General features: G+C 32.9%; 1 protein-coding gene across 1 annotated transcript; it reads right to left on the reverse strand.

Moving 5' to 3' along the window:
* Positions 1-11,247: 11,247 nt before the first annotated feature.
* Positions 11,248-11,970, reverse strand: LOC145104234 (uncharacterized). Its single transcript, XM_079041504.1, has one exon. It carries the CDS (start codon positions 11,968-11,970, stop codon positions 11,248-11,250), a length of 723 nt encoding a protein of 240 aa, XP_078897630.1.
* Positions 11,971-12,384: the final 414 nt, after the last annotated feature.

A 12,384-nucleotide genomic window follows, 5' to 3' on the forward strand; every position in this document is an offset into this window, starting at 1 on the left:
TTCTAAGTCCATAGAATCTTAATGATATATGACCATAATGTTTACACTAGCCATCATAGATTCCAGGGGCGTAGTATTATTGGGGCCAGGAGGGGCAGTGGCCCCCTCCTGATTTTTGGGCTAGAAGTAGGAATTGTAGTTCAAAATAAAATAGTTATAAGCCTGCTATCTTTAAACTTGGGCTTTGGCCTCTCCCGATTCCTAATCAGAATGGTCCAATACTCCCAATTCTCCAAGCGACCAAGCGGTATCAAGAAATCAAAATCGATTCATCCCCATTTTCCCAATTCGCTGCCTATCTCGCCTGCTGTTCGTTTGTCGCTGTCTCGCCAAGTCAGTCGCCTGGTCTCACTCTCGCCAATCGCCATCGCCAAGTGCCCAAGTCCACATTCACACTTCACAGAAATCAGGTATGTAATCCCGAGACCCAAATCCTGTTCAGATGTTCTTTCTTTTCTGATTGTAAGATTGTTGATTGTTGGTGTTGGCGTATTGCACTGCTGCTGCTGTTTTCTGTCAATCTGTTGCCTATTTATGCGTTACTACTGTCTTACTGAGTTTCCTTTTAATTTGGCTGTCATTTGCGATTTGGCGATTTGCCAATTTGATTTATAAGTTATGAACTTATAGATTTGGTTATTGATTTGGTTATGCTTAACAGCTTGTCAGCTTCAAACAAAACTGAAAAGTGACAACAAAGATTGATTTGGTTATTGTTAAATGAGTTATTGGTTATTGTTCTAATTTTGAATTTGATTTTGTTTTGATTGGATCAATTGTTCCTTCATTTTGATTTTTCTAGATATAATCATGGGAAAGATGAAAACATTGAAAGAGAAATTGTTGTCTGCTTACAAATATATCATTCATAATCTGTTTTTAAAGACATTAAAGGCTGTCGGGCTGAGTTGTAATTCTTTTTCTAGGTGTTTTTGGTGTTTATTTGTAGAAAACAATCTGTTTTTTTTTAATTTTAATTTCAGTTTATAATATTTTCGCCCCCCCCCCCAAGTTAATTGTTCAAGCTCCGCCACTGATAGATTTACTAGTAAAAACCCTGAGTTTTTTTTACATAGATGATAAGACTTATTTGGGTTTTGCCGTGTTCTCAAGATTCATGGTTTATATACTTGAATCGATGCTAGTTTTAGTAATAAAAAGAAATTTAGAATTTAAACGTCGAGGTTAGAAGCTTGTACTGATATTTAAGGGGTTAAAAATAAAGTTTTATTAGTTACCTATAGCGACACACAAGTCATAATTTGCATGTGTGAAGACTTGGAGTACTTTCTAATTGGTTCGTGTGTGAAGACTTGGAGTACTTTCTAACTGGTTCATGTGTGAAGACTTGGAGTACTTTCTAATGAAAAGTGTGCTACTGGGGAAATTTGAAACTGGTACGTAGCTTCAAAGTCAAGAATATGCAGTAGGCATGTGATGTATTAAATGCATGAGGCACATAAGTCATAATTTGCGGCAACATATACGTATATGTGTGTGAATTGAAGAAGAAGGTTACAGTTCAAAGACCATATATATTCATTTCCTCTTTATTTGTTATTAATTACTTCTCACACTTCACTTATATAAATCATCACATTCTTACCGCAACTTTTAACTTCTCCCTCACAAATGGATCCACCTGCAGATCATCAAAACCCCATAGATGACCTCGATTGGTTTCAGTACTTTGATCATCAAGATCTTTTCAGGTATATATAAACGTCACTCATTACCCCATCTTTCGCACAGAAAAGTGATTTTGTCTATATTGATCAAAACATGGTTTGGATTTGTAGTGATCAAAAAGAGTCTTTCATCGTGTTGGATTTGATTATCTTGAGTTTTTTTTTTTTTTTTTTTGGATTTTTTGCAGTGGTGACATGCTCGACCATCATGATTACGAGTTGTCGGAAAAATTGCATGAAGTGCTCGATCAGAACGTTTCCACAGTACTTAACAAAGATCAAAACATCATTTCTAGAAATGAGTTTCACGATTTGGATCCCCTTAAAGACATAAGCTTATGGGATTGTTGGGAGGATGGTAATTTACCATTGGTTAGTTTCAGTGAAGACTGTAAATCCGATGGTGAGGCTACATGTAGTTCTAGTGCTGCCACCACTGATCACGGTGGCCGAAAGGTGGCAAATAGATTGAGACCATTGGAGTTTGAAGAGATAGCGAAGTACTTTGAGATGCCGATAATCGTGGCAGCAAAGGAACTAGGGATAGGGTTAACATTGTTGAAGAAAAGATGCAGAGAGCTCAACATAAACAGATAGCCTCATAGAAAACTTAAGAGCCTTCAATCCCTCATTCAAAATGCCAAGGTAAACTACGATAATAACCTTCTATACATTACTCATGCATGTATGCATGCACTTGGTAACCAAAGTAGTTTTGGTATTTTCTAAAATTTTAATTATTAGTTTCTTTATAACATAAACATAGGCCCTAGGCATATGCCACATCGAATCAATTGTTTTACTACGATTTCTGATTTATATTTACATAAACTTAACTCATTGTAAATTTTGTGAACACACACGAAAAATATATTGCATCTACCTAAAAAAACTAGGAGTTGGGATTAAAGGAGGAGGTAGAGACATTAGCAGGGCACAAGAAGATGATGGAGAAATTGCCAGGTATGGAATTGACAGAAAGAACAAAGAAGCTTAGGCAAGCTTGCTTCAAAGCTATTTATAAGAAGAGAGGACTTAACAATCCTTAGTCCTTACCTTTTCTTTTAGCCATTTTGTTATAATTAGTGGATTTTAATCTACATTGTATGTGTTTTTCTCTTGATAGATTGATACCCTTTTTAGTTTCATTGTGTTTGTCTATTGATTTTTTTATGCAGAAAATTTTGTATAATTTGGGTATTATAGTTTGTATTATGTATTTAGCTATATTCTAGATTGCCGACACGACTACGCTGACGACTCTATACCAGAGGTCTATATAAATAGACTTATGAATTTAGTAGGAATAACTTGATTATAATCTTGTGATTTGTTCCATGTCTGATCCACTCCTAAGATTCACTCGACATGCCCCCAGTTATGTGTAATTAAAATTTTATTAGACTGTTGATCCTAATGAGTCTACCCTAAGTCCACAACCAAACAAGGAACATGTCAACTATGAGAAACACGCATATGGACTTGTGAGTTATTTGTAAATTGATTAGGGAAATAAAGTTTTTTTTTTAGACATTGTTGGGTAAAATAATTGTAAAACACTTATTGGGCCATGGTTAGGAGTGTTGGGCACCTTTTGGGCTTTCCATGGTTACTAAATGTGAAACATGTAGCACTTGCGTGGGCCCCCACAAAACTAAGTTTTCACATTTCTTTCCCACTTCTAGGCCCATTAGGGAACTTAATAGTCCAATGAGTTGGCCATTTTGGAGTGTATCCTTTCGGATACGTTTGATAAGGTCGGGTATTTTGATGGCTCAAAAGTAATGTGAATGACGCGCTTTGGCCTATAGGTTTGGGAACTCTCACCTTTGGTCCCCAGATAAGCAAACTGGTCCCTCGGTTGATTGGGATGTATACGAATGCTTACCTAGTCAGGACTTTCGGGCTACCGGCACCTCCCCCTTCCAGTTACTACGCGTCAATTACTATGATCCTACCCGACTAGAGTGGATGACTTTGAATTTCCTATGAGCTCTAAGGAATATATATGTATATACATTTTTTTTAAACCACTTGAATATGTGTGTGATTTTTAGAGAAAGAGGAGAATATTCACCAGTGTATGCACACATATAAGTGTCAGGAGTAATACGTATGCACTTAAGGGAGCAATTAACACACAAAGGTATTCCTAGGATTTTCTAAGTGTGAATTGCATGCAGTTGTGTGTGCATTTTATAAACTAGCATACGAGAGGACCCTAGAGGCTATAGACTAGGTCAAGGCAATTAACCTAATTCCCTATAGTCAAGGGCTCTGATACCAATCTGTCACACCCCGATCCTTGTCGGAATCGATCGAGGCGTGATATATTGTTCAAAGTCTCATGACAACTATGTTATAATATGATTAGATTCAATTAAGTACTAAGTATGCAAACAAGATCCACAACATACAAATACAAATCCAAATATGAACAACATTTATTACATCAAATTTAAATAGTCTTGTGGATTTCTAAGGCACAACCTATTTTTTATCAACTTCATTCTTCAAATCTGCATCATGGGTAAAAACAGGTCAACTACGAGAGTTGGTAAGTAATCTAATTTTAGTAGAGAAAATTGTGAAGTTGAAACCTTTAGAATTGGAAATTTGTTTTCTTTTGAAGTCGGCAAACAATTGTATTTGAGATAACGGTTTATAAATCAAAAATTGATTAACAAATGATAACAACAACAATAAGTCCTCACCCTATATATACATATATATATATATATATATATATATATATATATATATATATATATATATATAAATATATATAGGATGGAGCATCTAATCATCATACACACTCAACCACGTGCGATCAATCACCTTAGCGTCCTAAGGCGGGGTGGTCAACCCAATAGCGCTATTATTGTTCATAACATACCTCAAGAATACGGGCATAGTCATGGAGATTAGACTAAAAATGATAATGCACTACAAGTACATGTAGCGTAAACGAACAATAGTTATACAATTAATGACTCACGTATAAATGTCCCAACAATGTCTCAATTGTGATAAAACAATAAAATGAAGTTGGAACATATTAGAACCACATGATACACCCCAAAAGTATTGAAAATTATAAAATATGGGGTAGATTACTCACATTAGTCCCAAAACGAAATGCGTGTGTCGTACGATAGACGATTCGGGTCAAAATGGCGTAGAACCTAATATAATTAATAGTTTTGGTTTAGGAACTGCTAAACGAGAATGAAGTATTAACACAAATAATTAGACACATATTCTTATATTAGATGAATTAACAATAATTCATTTTGATTATAATATTAAGGTATTTATTTGTTAAATGAATTTTAAATTGAATTACTTACTTTGCATAATTAATTTATATTTTCAATTTAGGCCAGATTTTAATAATTTCTTATTAAAATAATAACTTGCCCAATTATAATTATTTACAGATTTTAACAATTATTTATATGAAATAATCATTAAAATGCATTTTTACATGCTTAAATACTTAGGAAAATAGTTTTAAATAGTAAACAGTATTGAAAAATTATGAAATTATTAGAAAATCATTATTTCATACAATATGAATTACTGTAAAATTTGTATATTTTTCTGAACTGTTTTAGTATTTATTTAATATTTTAATGATTAAACAACACAAAATTCGGGAAAAATAGTAAATGATTCTCAAAAAATCTGTAAAATTAACCATAGTTTTGTAACATGATGTAGAGCTCAGTGTATAAGTTTCAGATATTTGTGACTATGGGAAGTATTTTTTATATATTTCATTATTAATTAATCAATAAAATCATAAATAATAGTAAAAAGTAATATAAATGCATGAAACTTCATATATCATGTTTAATCAGTATACAGGTCATCCCAGAATTTTCTCAGAATTTATTAAATGCAAAAAGTATTTTATGTGAATTATTGCCCTACTTTATGGCAGTAATTATAGTAATTCAATAAAAATAAATTATTTTCTGAAAATTTCCAGAACTTCTTATTTTATTGATGAGATTCTGAGAAAAATCAGGTCTATACATAAAATGAGTTTTAGATATTTTGGTGGATTTAATTTGTTTCTTGTATGAATATGAAACTTTTAACAACATACCTTGATGAATGCTTCAAGAGGGATGAAGATTTGAGTATAATAGATTGTTCTTGGATGGAATATGAGTATTCTTGGAGGAAATTTCGAGATTGAGAGTGAGAGAAAGAATAGAGAAGGTTTAAGTGGTGAAGAGAATAATGTGTTGGGAGAAAAAGGAAAGGAAAGTGGATGGGAGGTGTGAGTGGGAGACCATGGGAATAATCTTTTTGCTTTTGGTGGTCTTCATAATTTCCCACTAACACAAGCATCTTTTACATAATTAATATAAGAGTTTTATAAAATTTAATGTAAAGTTTATAAAAATAGAGTTTTATAAAATTTAATGTAAAGTTTATAAAAATGGAGTTTTATAAAAGATGAGTTATTATTTGATTATAACAATCTACTTTGATTTGAAGTTTAATTATAGCATTCAAGTTTGATTCTTTTAAATTTAATTAGAGCATTATACTTTGATTTGATTTTAATATGGTATCATAATTTAATTTGATTATAGTTATAACGTTGTACTATACTATGTTGCTATTAACGTCAATTTATATCGTAGTGTATGAGTTTCGATCCTATTAGCGTCAAGTAATCTTGAGTAGGGTTTGAATGAGATTGCGAGAGGTTTCGTTTGTGATCTTTTTGAGTGTCCGGCTTCGCAACGCAAGGTCCATAGACCCCGTTAAGCCATGATTTAGTGTCCTACACAATCCCGATGATTGTGCAATAGTGTTTTATCGCTTTGGTTCATTGTTTAGCACTGTTAAGGCTAAGGAAAATCAAACACATGAACTTTCCAAATGATGTTTTCTCATTAAAATAGCGAATTGTACAGTGATTACATAACGTAAACCCTATCATACAAGGGTTAATGGAGTTGACCGGTTTGACTAGTTGACTTTGTTTGACTTTGACTTGACCGAAATTTGATGGTTGTCACAGTTACAACTAATTTGAAAAGTGAAAGTTCTATGTTTTAGCTCAAAGTTCTTGCATGTAGTTTGAAAATGAACAAAAAATACAATGCATAAGGATATTATTAAATATGATAATATTGATACGACTACTAGTGAGAAAAAAAAAGAATCTAAAAGAAATCTGTGATATAATTATAGTCAAATCACAAAAGGCTCAAATTGGATTTTTAAATATAATTTGAAGTTCAAAAATCCTCTTTTTGTTTGTTTTATTCAATATCAACAAGCTTCGAGCATCTTGTAATAAATTTTAATATGTATTTTGCCAACAAAATTAGACACAACAACATTTTTTTCTAACTTCAAAAAGAATCTAATTGTTCCTCAAATCTTAATTTTAAAGACCACCCGGAAAGAGCAGTTAGCAGAAACAACAATTCAAAAATTATGAGCCAATTTGTTAGTGATTAGGGTTTAGGCCCAAGCCCTTTAGGGTTTAGATTAGGTCTCTTATGTATCCTTATTTATATGAGGTTTAACCTCATTATTTATCGATGAAGCATTCTATTCTATATCATGGTATCAGAGCTCTAGGTTAAAATCCTACCGCTGACCACAACTCGCTACCACCGCCCTCCACCTCCGACGACATTATCTCATAGTCGTCGGAGATGCCTTCATTATGCTTCATATTCCCTTAGTTTTTTCTTCTTCTACATAATAAAACAGCCACCGATCGGCTTCTTCTACTACCTCGTTTGCTTATGTCTCCTCGTCGGATGGCTCCTGTCCTTAAGCTTGCTTTCTGCCTTCTCCTTAACTTGCCTCTTCTTCAAATCTATTTTTTAAGTCAGTTGGAATAGGCTCCGTCCGCCGCAGCTCGACCCCTCTTTCTTTCTCGCTGGTTTTCTCTGGACTCCTCTGCCACCGACTCAATGATCGTCGTCGTCGCCGCTCCTTTCTTCTTATACAAAGGAACCGCCGCTTCTTCTTTCTCCTTCTCCAACGAGCGGATGTTGTTAGGCGTCATCGTTAGAGCTATACCATCGTCACTGTCTATGTCTTCATTTATGTTATGTTTTATGTTTTATGTTTTTATTTTTCCAGTTTAATCTTCCTCTCCCGATCAAACTGGGGGGGGGGGGTTATTATTGATTAGGGTTTAGGACCAAGCCCTTTAGGGTTTAGATTAGGTCTCTTATGTATCCCTATTTATATGAGGTTTAACCTCACTATTTATCAATGAAGCATTTTATTCTATATCATGTTAGTGATTAGGGTTTAGGCCTAAGACCTTTAGGGTTTAGATTAGGTCTCTTATGGAGATTGTACGGAGTTCGCTATCAACTTGCATGATGCGAGAATCCTTGTTGTCTCGAAATAGTTTCTCGATATTAAGCCAAAGTTGACGAATCGTAGTGTTGGTTTTGATGACTGTGTTGGCTAAGTTTTTTGAGAGAGTCATCCAGGTACGGATGGCGGCATCTACCTTTTTCCATTGAGGATCAGTGGATAGAGTGGTAGGAGCATCGAAGGTTCCGTCGATGTGGCCAAGGGCATCATAGGCTTCACAATGAGTAGTGAAGAGTTCGCACGACATATCATAGTTGTGTCGATCGAGATCGAGAAGGATATGTATGTGAGCCTTAATATTGGTAACAACAAAAGCTTTATGTATTTGAGTGGTAGGAACAAACATTTTTTGGGTAGAACAAGCAAGATGGGATGAATGTTCTTAGGTTTTGGATTCGGCAGAACAATGAGCCGTGAGGGAGAAGAATGGATGAAAAGGAAAGAGAGAGATTTGAGGAGGAAGATTAGGAAGTACGGGAATTATGCTCTGGCTCCGATACCATAATATAGAATAGAATGTTTCATTGATAAATAGTGAGGTTAAACCTCATATAAATAGGGATACATAAGAGACCTATGCTATGTTTGGCGTACTAGCTGAAAAGCTAGTTGTTAGCTGAAAAGCTAGTTGATAGCTGAAAAGTTAGCTGTTAAATAAAAAGCTAGTTGATAGCTAAAAAGTCAACTGATAAAAAATGTCGTTTGGTAAAACTAGCTAAAAATATGAAATGACATAAAAGAACATTAAAAAGAATGTGTTTTTATAATTAATTAATGGGTATATATGGAAATTTTTTAAAAATCTCCTAAAAAACTAATCTAAGTAGCTTTTTAAAAAGCTAGCTTATAAGCTAATTTTTTGCTTGCCAAACATTACAACTTGAAAAAGCTCGAAAAATAAGTCAGTTTTTCAGCTAGCTGTGTCGCGCCAAACACAACCTAATGTAAACCCTAAAGGGCTTAAGCCTAAACCCTAATCACTAACACAATTAAATACAAAGTTTCTATTTTAAGAAAAAAAACTTGCATTTTTTGGGAAAAAAATTGTAAGGAAAATTAACATTAAACCTACTGAAAAGTTAAGAACGAAAATAATGGAAAATTTGATAGATTCTAAAAATAAAAAGGTTTATAAAAAGTCCGAATATATATGATTCTTTTTTTTTTACAATATTAACAGTTAAATATATTTATTTCTATTTTCCACATCATCGTTAAATCGTAAAGAAAAACGAATTTAAATTCACATCAGGCTAATGATTATTTCAATAACCTTGGATCGAGTGCAACTTTGTCATATGTATTCTCAAATGTGGTTAAAGGAAAATCAGTCTCAAAATAAAAATAAAAACGGACATAAAATCTGTTTTAATTTAATTTAAGTAGCCTACTATCGGCTGACCTAAGTTTTGAATTTAAATACGATGTAAGAAATATACCAAAAAAAAAAAAGGAAAAAGCATGGATATTCCAAAGCAACAAGGGACATGTAATTATTGAAAAAGCACCAAAATTTCTAAAGAAAAAGAAAGGTCATGAGAATTTACCACAAAACAAGGGTAGGCTTGTTTACTTGTTTCCCAATTCTTTGACATGTTCATATATACATTTTTATCATTTATCCACCACTTATATCACAGACTTAATTGTATACATTGTTGCATCTTCATCAATCGTTTTATTATTTTTCTAGAAGAGTACAATTATAAGTTATGAGAATTTATATAAAATTTAAAATTTTAGCATATAATAATTAAGCTTAATGACAAATGGCTATAACAAAATCCATTTATGGGGATGGGCAGGGCGGGGTGAGATGGAGTGGGAAGGGGTGGAAATGCTTGCATGCATCTAGGATATGACTATTTATGGGGGTTCGAACTATCTTATAAGTGTGTTAAAAAATATACTCTTATATCCTTGTGAGTATTCATATCCATATTATATAAAAATTGCAATAAATCTAAAACTTTGGTTTTAAGTAAAATAGGTGCCAAAAATCCTCCAATGTGATCAATATAAATTTTCAGTTTTGTTTCCTCTAAAATAAGAGTATATACACTACTGTACCATGTTGATACGGCTAGGTTATATGCTATTTGACTTTTATTTTTAATAGTCATATACACGCTACGTGTCATATTGCATGTAGTAATGTTAGGGAATTAGGCGTTGTCTAACATGCATGCACTAACAAGACATTGTGTGTAGTCTAAGTTGTATCTAATTACAAGTGTGTTCGTTAAACAAGAAAAAAATAAACTTGACATATTCTAAACAATTTTTAGGGTTATTTTGATCATGATGTAGGCTTTCATGTGTACAAACGAAAGATCAAGAGTAAGTGTACGTCTCAGATTATTCCATATTTTGGGAGAATGTTTTTCATATTAGTTATAAAAAATATAATTAAAGTAGCGTTAATTAAATATATTTTTGTTATTAAAGTAGTATTAATTTCAAAAAACATTGTTTGTTTCACTAGTAAGATGCATGCATACTCCCAAATGTGTCCAGTCCGTGTCTTCTTTAGACCATTGTTTCATTTCTTTTTATAAGACGTTCACGTGATGTGTCACGTCAACAAAAATTGCCCTATCAACATGAACCGAAAAAAAAAAAGCAAAACGAATGAAATTAACAAGTTACAAAGAAATATATGAGATAATTTTTTTTTGAATGGCAATATATGAGATAAAATTGAAAATAAATGTACTTAGAGCAAACCGTATAAAGTTTTAGAAACTTAAAGGTTTTATTGTGAGTTTCATTAAAAAAACAATAAAACTATTATAGAAGTTAAAAATAGTAAAACTAAAAATTTAAGTAAAAATTTATAAGTAAAAGTGAAAAAAAAAATTGTTAAAAAGTTACAAACATACTTTTATACTTTTATGACATTATCTTTTTTATTGAAAACAAATCATTTATTTCACAAAATTCATCTTCTACATAATGGCATCATTATTTGAGAAATCATCTACTAAAGCAATTGTGCAAGAAACAAAATGCATTTTGTGAAATAAATAATTTTTTCGTAATATCTATTCAAACTGTGACATTTAGTAAAGAGGCACATAAATTAGTTTAATTAATTTTTTTATCTAACCCAAAAACTTAATAAATATTAAAGTTAACAAACATATACATGTACAAGAAAAAAAAAAACCATCACAAGAAATATAATTTATCTGGTTTTGCTTTTGGGCTTACAGAACAATGAACCAGACCCGAACAAGTTCATATTATAAGCTGGTGGAATGTTCAATATAGGATTAACTTTATTCACATCACCGGAGTTCTTCTTCGTTGCCGACCTCCGACAAGAATTATCTCCCTGACAACTATGATGTATCCGTACCATTGCCGGCTCTTTGCCTGAATTCAACTTCCCTATACGCACCGGAGCATCGTTTTCCCTCGGATTCAATGCAGAATCAGTTGAATTACTCTGTAACAGTCGTTTTAACGATAAAGAACGGAATAACCTTTTTGGGCCTCTACCATTCTCAGAGTTCAAACTTGTGCTTCGTGCAAACTTCCAAAACGATGTCGATGAAGATTTCTCTTGTTTGTGTTGTTCGTCGTCATTGTCAGATAGAAGCTCTTTCAGACGTTTTCTATGTACGTGCATGGCTTTATTTTCTGGTAGTGGTGTTTTGGGTTTGGGAAGAAGGTTTTCGGGTTTTTTGATTTGTGTAGGGAGGAGTACTCCGTCGTAGAATAGCTCGTCTGCGGAGGTGATTTGTTGCAGAAGGTTCAAGGTGATGCAAAATTCGAAGGTGTTGGTGACGGCGGTAGCTGCTGTGGTGGTGGTGGAGGCGGTGATGGTGTCGGATGATTGGTTGTTGAGATCATAGGAGAAAGAGATTCTTGGACTTATAAAAGGTTCAGAAACATCAACTGCCATGGCTGATGGGAAGTTGTTTGGATAAGGGGAAGTGGGAGAATTTATAGGCTAAAAGGCAAAAAACCATGATTTCTTTGTGTGAATTTGAAGTCAAAATGATTGGGGTAAATTTCTTTACCAAGCCACGAATAATTATGTCGACAACAATACTGCAATACGTACTTCTATCCTTAATAATTATTCGATATTTAATATAAAAAATGTTTTTGTGTGAATGTCATGTGCTAATTTGGTAAAAAAATGTCATATGTTATATCTAGAGGATGTTTAAATGTGTAGTTTGCGAAAATGATTGTGTGATATTGAATTATTTCATATAATTAGTTGCAATAATAAATTATAAAATATAAAATATTATATTATATAAACATATAACATGTTTAACTTTAATTCTTTGCTTTTGTGAAGAAAGGG

Source organism: Lactuca virosa, chromosome 4 (genome assembly GCF_052849685.1).
Source record: "Lactuca virosa cultivar CGN04683 chromosome 4, Lactuca_virosa_CGN04683_v6, whole genome shotgun sequence".
Lineage (NCBI taxonomy): Eukaryota > Viridiplantae > Streptophyta > Magnoliopsida > Asterales > Asteraceae > Lactuca > Lactuca virosa.